This window comes from Athene cunicularia (assembly GCF_003259725.1).
Source record: "Athene cunicularia isolate RWA chromosome 6 unlocalized genomic scaffold, athCun1 chr6_part2, whole genome shotgun sequence".
NCBI lineage: Eukaryota > Metazoa > Chordata > Aves > Strigiformes > Strigidae > Athene > Athene cunicularia.
This window is the reverse complement of record NW_020799106.1, coordinates 10,096,520-10,107,805: the sequence shown is the minus strand read 5'-3', so window position 1 is coordinate 10,107,805 and position 11,286 is coordinate 10,096,520. Positions and strand designations below refer to the sequence as shown.

At 37.8% G+C, this 11,286-nt stretch overlaps 1 protein-coding gene across 1 annotated transcript in view; it reads left to right on the top strand.

The window, feature by feature from the left end:
• The window catches only part of PRKG1 (protein kinase cGMP-dependent 1), a 458,834-nt gene that overhangs the window by 376,375 nt on the left and 71,173 nt on the right, over positions 1-11,286 (top strand). Inside the window, exon 7 of the mRNA XM_026851989.1 lies at positions 2,941-3,006. Coding sequence (XP_026707790.1) covers positions 2,941-3,006 — 66 coding nt within the window. The remainder of the gene's footprint in view (positions 1-2,940; positions 3,007-11,286) is intronic.

Below are 11,286 nucleotides of genomic sequence, written 5' to 3'. Positions count from 1 at the left end.
CCAGCAGCTGTGACCTTTCTCCAAGTCATGAAGTTTGAAGCTGGAGGGGCTGTAAAATACCAGAGCTCGCCTGGAGGACAAAATATAGTAACAGGCTGAAAGGAATCAGACATTTTCCTGGGAGGAAATGGTGGAGGCAAACAGTGGCAATGGAGTATTCGGAGAGTGAAGATGAGTCCTCTGATGAAGAGCGCTGTTTCTCAGGGAGCAGCGATGGGTACTCCTGTGACGAAGTCCAAAAAGTGTCCGAGTCAGTGCTTGCAAGCAAGACTTTAACATAATTACTTGTGGCATTTGATGGTGTGCACTTCTAGTAACTACTTGTTGCATTTAATGCCCTGAACTTCTAATAGCTACTTTTGCATTTAGTGCCGTGCACTTTCAGTAATTACTTGTTCCATTTAATGCCATGCTTTTCTAGTACTTTTGCATTTAATGCTTTGCACTTCAAATAATTACTTTTGAATTTAATGCTATGCACTTCTAATAATTACTTTTTGCATTTAATGCCATGTGCCATATGTAGCTGGGGGCAGTCTGTCAAGCTTTACCTGTTAAACACGGCTTTACAATTTGTTTTGATTGAAGGTGACTGAGGTTCATTTGTGGATTGGTAGCACAGCCCGAGGTATGTTTGTCATTTTTAAGCCTATGTGAGGTGTTGGCAGTGTTTGGAAATCTGAGCATGTCTTGCATTTCATAGTTGATGCACATAAAGGTTTATTCTTTGTATAGAACTGTTGATTTTTTTCCTTCTGTTTTTAGAAACTTTATGAGATTTTTAATCCTGCTTGCAGCCTGACTGGTAAACAACCCCTAACACAAGAGCGTGTAAGGTTTATAAACCCACTTACAATCTATTTATACTGTGGAAAACAGAAAGCCGCTTTCCCCCATCGGTCCCTCCATTCGGTATTTGTGGGATGAGGGTCCTGCAGCAGTGGCTGAGGGGGGTTGTAGGCAAGGATGAGCAAGATGGCTTTGGGGATAGAACTTCTTGACTTAACACTTCATATGTGAGCCAGGTCATCATTCATTTAAAACAAAGTTTTTTTCCTGACTTATCAGTTATTTCTACTTGTGCAGAACATAAGGAAACCTCAGAAGTGCGTGACCTGGTGCATTACAAACCCCTGCCATTCTCTGTTGTGGGTGTTTGTGCAAAGTGAAATGTCCTTTAGGAAAATACCTTCATTCTACATTAATTTCATGCTGATTAGAAGTGCAAGATAGTGGAAACCGTGGAAGTTACTTGAGTTGCTCTCTAACAGTTATTTAATCTCTGCTGTTGAGGTTTATTTAAAATGTTTGAACTGAAGCCACCAATAGCTGTATTTTACTGGCCTGTAATCATGTCACTATAATCATGTCTATAATCTATAACTATAAAGGTATAAACTGTCTTTTTGTGGCTGAAAAACACCTGAGATAATGGGACAAATATGTTAAGTTCTAACTGGAATTAATGAACAACCAAAAAGTTTGCTTATTTGTTTTAATGTCTTAATATACTAGCACAAGTTGGCTACAGCAACTTAATGGGATATTAAATATTATCATTCCTTATCCTCTCCATATTTACCAAAGTTTTAGAAGTTAATGGAGATAATTTTCTACAGCTATTTGGCTACTTCTTTCTACTTGCTTTAAATGACCATAATCTTGTTTATCAGTATGAATATATTAGCCCTAATACACACTTAATTTCATTGAAAATAGACTCAAAGACAGTATTTGAATTTAAGCCTGAATAATAATGTTTCTTTCATTTGTATTTCTGCTTGCTCTGTTTTAAAGAGACTAAAGTAAAGATAGCTCAAAAGTAATTAATGATTACCTTAAAGGGAGAGTGCATATTCCTGTATGAGTGCACATGCACCACCCTTTTTTTCTATATTACTGCTTTAGTCTCTCTAGTCTTTAAATAGGGGAACTGCTATTTCTAACATCATTTTTAAATCTCATTTTCTGCTTCAGTGGAAATGTACAGTGGTTTTACAGTCTAAATGAATTAGGGTGTTTAAAAGAGGTGCATCTCTTTTGCCTGTAATCCATTTACCCTTCGTATATGGCAGCTTTGGAGTGAATTTGAATAAAACAGCAACTGAATCCTGTACATTTGTTTGGCCAACACAGAAAAAGCAACAACATATCATAAACCTTGACAAAATACCAAATCAATCCGATTAAATGTATTAACTTTATAATTTGGGCTGGCCACGGCCAAATTTCAAGTGGGGCAGGGTAAAGGAGACCACAAAGCATTTGGTAGTGAAGATACAAAGAAAATTCTAAGTGCAATATTTTTAATTTCTGAAAAGCTGTGGAAAATACCAGTGCAGTGTTTTAATGCCAAGACCTTTCAAAAGCTCTGTCCTAATCAGATCCCTTTTATAGGCATAGTCCCTGCCTTCTCCACGTTCAGATAGCAACTGCAGAGCGAGTCCTATAGCCTACCATATATATTGTACCTGCTTTGATTAACAGAGCTGATGTTCTCCTTAACTAGGTGCTTCATGTTCCAACACTGAGATGTTATGTAAGGTTTTGGGGAAAAGAACATAAGCGGAAATTTAAATGTTCATAAATAAATCTATGCAAATAGCTAATATTTTGATAAAACTATGTTTCTGTGCACAAATATGCATAGTAAGAAACAAGAATTTGCCTAAAACAGATTAAAAGCTTAGGGTGAAATGTGGCTGGATGTCATATATATACAAAGGGAACCTGTTTCTTTTTTTCCATTCATGCGTGGTTTTTAGCTTTTGTGTGCTTGAAGCCTGTATGGATGATGAACATCAAATCAATATAGGGGAAAAAGCTGTGAAACCCAGAAATTTATTCCTGAAGTGCTTTAAGAATGCAATATTTTGGAAATAAAAAGATTGTCATTAAAACAATACATCTTACTTGCGAAATGTGTTTTTTTTCTTTCAGGGAGGATGTCAGAACAGCCAACGTCATTGCAGCTGAAGCAGTAACTTGTCTGGTCATCGACAGAGAGTAAGTATATCCTTTTCCTGCCTTGTGGTGGGGTGTATCTCCAGTTCTCACCTTTTACAGTTTTTAACTAGCACCTGTGATTGATTTCTCCAGAGAGGTTGTTTAATTTTGAGTAATACATATGTTTTATGTGTCCATGATGATGTAGAGGATTTAGATCCCCGTAAATGAAAAAAACAAAACTCAGTAGTGGCGAATGGAGAAAATTAAGAAGAGCAGAAACACAAAATGAAAATAAACAGGGAGATAACGTGAGTGTGGAAATGGATCCAGGCGTTATGGTGCAACACAGATTGAGTTCATCTTTGCAAAATGTCACGAAAGGCATCAAGCTTCTGGCAAATGTTAGAGCAAGATGTTGTTATTCTATCTCATGTGAGGATGGAAAGCCCTTGTCCAAAGGACGTAGCCCTGCTTGAAACTATATGGCTCAAAGGAGATAGAGGAGATCAGACGAGAAAAATTATGTCTTATATAGGGACCTTGAAGGAATTAGAGGGATTTAATCTAGAAAATAAATGCCTGGGCTCCAGAAATCAGTGCTGCAAATTCACCTGCTCTCTACAATTGTTGGGAATGGGATTAAAAAAAAATAGTATTACCTTGAAAAGTCAACATGACACTTGGGGTTTTCCAGTTGTTAGGGCAGTGAAGCATGTGCGTAGATCTGCTAAAGGTACAGGTGAATCTTCCACAGGAATCCTTCCAAGGGAATGTAGTGTAGTTTTGTGAAGCCATGGGAGACGTGGGTAGGATGAATGAGGATTCATCTTGCACTGCCTCTCCCAGTGCAAGAACCCAGAGAAACCTGCAGGAGGGAGGTGAAATTAAATGTCAGTGGCTCTTCACACAGGGATTGCTCACAGAATCATGGGAAAATGAGAAGAATTTGCAAGTGTTCAAAAAGAAGATAAATCCATTGGATTTTTTAAGTATGTAGGACCTACCTCTAGGCTAGGAACTTTTAGAGAGGTGTAGGAAGATACAGAGGCAAACATCACAAATGGTTGCTCTGTCCTTGAACTCCTTCCTGGACATATAGTCTTGATGCAAGGCAGTGTCAAAGTCAGATGCTGGATTAGGAGTGACATCACGATGCTCAAGTATCTTGTAGGAAAGATCTACATCCACCCAATCCTGCTTTGAGACGTGGTTTGCAATCAGTTATCTTACAGTCTTTCATTTATAGAAGTCTAGTGTTCTGTAATGGCTGAACTGGGCAATAGTACTTCAAAAATCCAAGGTCTTCTGGTAGGTTAGTTTATTTATGTTCAATTGACAAAAAAAAATATGGTCTATCTGTTGAAAACAGATGGTGAACTTCAGGACTGTCAGCTGAGTGGCTTGCTTTCACACACACAAACCAGGTAGCCTGGTAGGTAAGACACACTATCCCTTACCATTCTGTGGGGCAAAAAGAAGAAATTACATAATTAGATAATTTAGCCAGCGTTAATTCAGAGAAATACAAAGAAACAAATAATTTATGCTTTTTTTTTTTTTCCTGAACACTTCTATAAGGGTTATTTTTGTTTTGCACTGTTAAGCATAAAACCCCAAATGACTAATAATTGCAGAGTCAGTAATTCCTGATCATTTTACAGATTGTTTCTTTGCTTGTCTCTTTTGTTTTTCTCAGTATGTAATGCCCTTGAAATAGTAAGGAAATACAAGTTAAATTTAAGGCAGTGAAGCTGTAGTTAATCTATACTAGATTAGTAACAATTAGTAGCGGAGTAACACTATTTATGAGTCCTATTTATACTGCAAGAGAAGTAATGCTATTTATAGCACTATTTATAGTTCATGGAAGGTTGTCCTGTGTCCCAGCCAGTTCTGACTTTCTTGTCATAGCTCTTCTCTTAGATTATTATTTTACAGGCATATGAATTACTGTAGAAGCTAATTTTAATATGGAGAAAATCTACAAAGACTTCTGTAAATCTGGAAAACTGTGCAGGCACTGTTCTGTTAATGAGGAAAAATAACATTTCTTTATGTCCAAATTCATGGAATATTGCAACATATGGTTGATTATGGTGATCATGGTAAAAGTTTACATATTCAAAATGTAGCAATGGAAACTGAAAGTCAGCTTTACCTACAGTTGGAAGCTGTTCTGCACAGGAGGAGTGACACATGTCCTTAAGGCTGACTGATATTTTCTATTACAAGACAATCTCTTTGCTTAATCAGATGCATCTATTGAAGCAGCAATTTTCATGCTCTGTGTGTGTCTCTATCTGAAACATTTTAGCAAAATTGATGCTGCAGTTTCAAAGAACTAGTTATGGGAAAATATTGTTTCCTTAAAGATCAATCCATTTGTCTGACAAACTGGAGAACTTCAGTCTAACTGACAGTAGGGGTTAGTATTACCCATTGGCATTATCTTATCTGGGTAACTCTTCCAGCTTCCTTGTAAAAGTCTTGCCAAGACATCCGAAAATTGTTCCACAGAACACCTGCGAGCCACGCTGCTAATACAGCTGCCGTACTCCCATCTCCACTTGAACTCTAAGAGTCACACCTTGGTATCACAGCAAGCTATTCCTAAGAGAGATGGCAGGCTGGTCTCTGGATTTGGCAATATTATGAGCAACTGTAGGGCTGGTTTCGTTGCTGAAGGATTTTGAGGGGAATAATACAGGAAACTATAGGGATGAGTCAGGCCACCAAGCAAGCTCTGGGAGAGCTGGGTTTGAGATGGGACATTGTTTAAGCATGAAAAGATGAAATGGTTTGCCTAAAGTCACTTCTGCAATTCAAAAAGCATGTATGGAAGTGCTACAGGGGTGAAGCAGTGTGGGTTGGAAATAACATAAGGAAAGCCAGACAGTACTATGTTTTAGTTACCGAACTTTCATGATGTCAGTGCTGACTTTGCTTTTTAATTTTGGTGTGAAACAAGGCCATTACAGTCACAAAAACACCCCAAAAATAGTATAGCTATTTCTAGCAAATCTACCTAGACATGCTTTGCAAACAATGGACTTTCAGAATCCTTTTCTGATGCAGAAGCAGGCAGAGTTGTGACATAACAAAGAAAATGACCTGCAGTGTAGCAAGCCTTTTATGTATCTCATGGACTTTAAGTCATTTTGTTCCCACTTGTCCTTGTCCTGAAAATATTTGTTATGAAGGACAATGCTGACTTTCCTCCTGTCTTGCAATTATCTTTTTAAGTCCTTTCCTTTACCAGAATAATGAATTTCTGTGGATTTGTTCCTTAACACTCTTAGGCTTCATCAGCAGTCTCCACAGTGAAGGAGGTGAGATGAAGCCATTCAACAGTCTCTAACCAAGCTGCAGCAGAAGTTTGAGCTGACTTTGCTGAGGCTTAATGTCAGATTATGATGTGTTTCACTCCCACATGAATGAATATTGCTTGTGAACAACCCACGAGTTGAACCTTTAGGAAGATGTCCTTCAGCAATAATCTGAACCCAAGAGTGAAGAAGATACCGGTTCAATGTAGAACTTCTAATTTGGTTGTTCTTTTAAACTGGGTGAACTATTTCCCATAGTCTCCACATTGTATTTTTTTGAAATTAGCATGCGTGGCATAGAAGAAATATGAATGTATGTGTTTATTGTGTTGAGTGCTTTAGTTCAGTCTGTTGATTTGGCCTAGGCACCAGTAAGTGCTGTGAGTTGGTAAATATAGGACAGAAAACAGGATGTTTGATGTGTTCTTTTAAGGTAATAACAAAGAAAATGCAACAGCATGTAAGTTAATAGCAACAGGGAAAGTATATTTATTCCAGGAATGGAAGTTACTGAAGATCGGTTCATGAGATCCTTGAGATGGGAGCTGTGTATGGACAATATTATATGCTGTAGTTCATGGAGGAGAAAAACAAGAGTTTGGGTTGCAAATGTAAATGATGCTGGAGTTTGGATTTTGAAGACATGGAAAAGTGGATGCACAAAGAACTGAAGCATTACAGACATCAACTGAGGCATGGCAGGTACCAGCTGAGGATAGCAAATGTCCCATTAAGGACCAGGGCTCTTCAAAGGTTACGATCACAATCAGGCAGGAAACACGAGCTAGCAAAGGGGAAAAAAGCATAAAGCAATAGTTTGCTGTGCTGGGGAATGAACATAAGCAGCAGGCCATTACTGAAGATGAGAAAGCAAGGAGAAAAACCTAGCTTCAGCCAAGAACTGGAACATGTGAAGAAATCCAGGCTGTGACTGTGCAAAGAAGGGAGATTTTGAAGCCCTTACAGGAAATTCTACAAGAAATCTGTTGCAGAACTGGTAATTGTGCGAGGAGCCAGAGAGGGCAAACTGAGGCCTCCCAAGCAGATGGTATCCTGGGCACAGAGATAATGGAAATATGATAGAGGAGCAACCATGTATGAAAAAAAATATAATAAAGGTAATAGGGATTAATTCCATAGGGATTCAATAGGCTGGAAGCTGATAAGGAGGAGGTGTGTAGCAAGGATATCTGTTCTGGGTCAGAATCTCTTTTCAGAAGGTAGCAAAGGAGTAGTAGTGAAGGGACTCTTGGATGTGTCTGAATATGAATGTGTTTAGGTATGAATAGCATCAATGTGAAAAGTTTTTGTGGAAAGTGAGATTTCTGGACCTATGTCATTATAAACAGCTGTAAATTTTTGGAGAAGAAGGAAAAATAATTGCTTCTAAAAATTTAAAGTTCCAGATATTCCTGAAAATGATAGTGTTACAAGTGGTCACTGAAACAGCAGAGCTGGTTGGAGAGGTTTTGGCACATGATGAACATAATGTCACAGGGGTTTTTTTGGTAAGCAGTGATGAGCAGATCATGGAAAATAACATTGGATGAAGTGATAATTTGTTAATTTATCTTAAATTAAATAGAAGGCTTTAAAAGTGGATCTGTAACTCTGTTTCTCAATATTGAAAATGGAAAATTGAGGCATTAAAGAGACTCTTTGGGACATCAGATGGACAAGGGTACTTACAATTCTTTCTTCTAATGGGCTTCAGTTCTGCATCATAGAAAGGCAACACATTTAGGAAATTATTTATAAGGATTTATGGGAGTTTGTGTTTGGGAATGGCTGAAGAGAATTAACTTTTTGGCTTGAGATCTCTATGATTATTTAGAAAATGTATAGAACATAAAGTGAGCTTCAGAGGTGGAATTTTCAGGAGAGGTAGCTGCTGTAGTGCAGTTGTACAAGCTCTGCAGTGAGAGCATTGGGAGTACAATTAATTTTTGTCACCCTAGGAAGAGGACTATGACAGCAAATAGATTATTTGCTAGAACATTAAGAATCGTCATTTTGCCAGAAAAAAATAATATAGTCCTACCTGGCCAGGCGTATTTCAAAGAAATAACTTAGTAATCAGTAGGAAAAATTTCTGGGGAATTTCACATTATATTCAGTTTCAGCATGCCCATGCACATTGTCATTGAAAAGGAGGTTCCGCGAACCTGATAGGGAAAATAAAACGAGATGGCGACAAGGCTGATCAATGAGGATGACAGCTTTGCTAAGTGATCTCAGACCAGGCAGGCTGGCGTCTTGTCCATGCTCAAGCTTAACGGTGAGATCAGGTTGATTTAGGCAACCTGTCTGGAGGGAAGGAGTTATTCCTGCTGCCAACCATGAAGCATAGACCCAACTGAGGGGCTTAGGAAATTGCTTTGAAAAGCTCAGCAGAATCCACATATTGGTCATGGGAACTGTAAAAATATTCATCTGACTGTTTCAAGGAATTTGTAGAAGGCTTTGGATACTTGGGGAGCCAGACAGCTCATTGCAAAAAAACAGTTTTCTCCTGATCAAATGTATGATCTAGGTAAACAGACTCATATTTTATAAGTTGTTAGTTGTCAGATGTCTTTTATTCACTTTAAATACCAAGAGCAATTTTATCTTTACAAATTCGTAGGCTTTCTGTGGTTATGACTTACTGAGACCTTGTGTGAAATAAAATGCAAGACTGTTGCTAGTTAAGTATTTCATATTGTGATACTGCAGTAATTCATCCTCTGGGAATAAACTAATTGTGGGAGAAGCACGGTGTTGTTGCCTCCAAAGTGTTTCAAGCTTGGCCTGTTGTAGCTCATCTTGGTGAATTTTCAGGCTCCCTGGAGGGGTTATTAGATTTGTTGCAGAAGTACAGTTGGACTGATTGGGGAAAAGTTAATAAATAATTATGATACGCTGAATTTGATGGATTGGTCCTCTAGGAAATTTAGTATAAAATGTCTTCTGATAAAAATTATATAGACACAAGCGGGACAACCTTGAACATCTGTTCTGTAAATCAATTTGAATAAACACATACAGACAGACTTACGTGCAGCTACTTCGTGTGGGGATAAAACAGGAGGAAGAGGTTCAAAACTCATTCCTAACATTTTGATCGCCATTGGCATTCTGAGAGAGAAGTTGGTGCAACTTTTTAAACTTTATTTTTCACATGTACCTCTTGAAACTGAAAAAGTGAGTGTTCATAGATTCTCCTGAACTGTAAGAGTATTTACACTGAAGTTGATTGGGTTCATCTTTTATTTATATGTGTTTTTTTTCCTCCATATAATTTATTTATGTTGATAACAATATTTTCCTGGAGTGCTGAGATGTGCCACGTGTAAATGTTGTGGGTGCTGGGAATACAAAATTGTCTAATGCAAATATTTGTTAGAGAGAGGAGCTGAAGGATAAGAGCCACTGAAACTCAAGGCACAGCTGCTGCTGACAGAGGCTGGTAGTGCTACAAAACTACACGGTATTTGCAGATATTGAGTGCTAAATGCTTTTTTTCCTGTGTATTGTCTAATTCAGTTACACATATCAAGAAGATACAGGTATTTTTAAGGAAACATTTGAAATATTTCAGGTACTTTCAGATTTTTCACTTTGGATTTTATGGTTTTGTCTGCATTTGAAAGCCTGATTATTTTTTTTTTATCAGAGATAGCTATGACTTGTCAAGAAAGGTTACTCTATCAACCCTCTTGGCAATGGAAATTGGAGAAAAATAAAATAAAAAAGTATTATTCTAGCATGACTGACCCTTTACAAACTGAGCTGAACACTTTCACTGGAGATTTTAGTTTTTGCTGCTTTACTGTTTCTCCCAGATGAGGTGAAGTTTATCCATGGAGAAAATTGGTTATGAGGAGAGAATAGAAAAAATGAAGAGAGGAGGCTATGAGGAGAAAAAAAAAAGAACAGTTTTCTGATTAAATTCTTGAGAAAGTTTTGACTGAGGTGATACTTCAACAGCATTGAGATAGGGAATAAAAAGTGACTTGAGTGAACTTCAATATCTTGCCCGGTCCTAAATCTTGTTTAACATATTTTAATAAAAACTTAAGTATATTAGATAAACTGTTTTTACTCCTTTCAGTCCATACAGTGTTTCACTAGACAAAAGATTTATTTGCATTACCAAAAAATCATGGAGTTTAACCCTGAAACATTTTCCCAACCATATGAAGGCAAACCAAGCCTAGCTACTTTAAATTGCATTTTAAACCCTAGGTCATAGCTTGTCGTGTTCCAAGAGGATTACAGTATTGCTATGTCTCTCTTAATTGCCTAAATAACCTGTTTGTTGTGCAAGTGAGCATTAACATACACATCTTGCTTTGCTTTCAGTGTCACCTTTCAAGGGTTTGGCTTTATCCTATGGCACATCTTCAGTACAGTAAAGATAAACCTCGATCTGTTGAATGAGCTGAATTCTTCATATTTTCACTGCCGAGTAGGGAATTATGGGTTGAAAAGCTACTCTGATGATTAACACATCTTAAAATTGAAAACTACAGCCTGCCTTGTTAAAAAACCCTAACACAATTTCCATGCAAGAGCAAAGGGGCCTTTTGTCTTCTCTTCCACATTAATGAGTTCCCATTACTTTCTCTGTGCTGCATAAATGATTTCCTAGATTGTATAATTTGAAATATTGCGAATGAAACAAAGTGGAAAACTCGGAAAATTTGTGTGGGCAGAGGATATTTCCAGAGTGGTGATGACTGTAATTATACAAAAGGCCATGCTGGAAAGGCCTGTTACAGCAGCTCTAGATCCAAACCCATATAAATACCTCTCCTGATTGTGAGTTCTTGACTCATATTTATTACAATAACGGGTATAATACAGCTTTTTCCAGCTGCTGTTCATAAAGTGAGGTAATTAAGCCACATTTCATTCTTCTGGAAGTCACGTCCCCACTTGCCACGTGCACACAGTGCACGTACCTTGCATAGGGCCAAGCATCTCCCGATGCAGCAACACCACTTAAGACCTTACAACATGTTTAAGC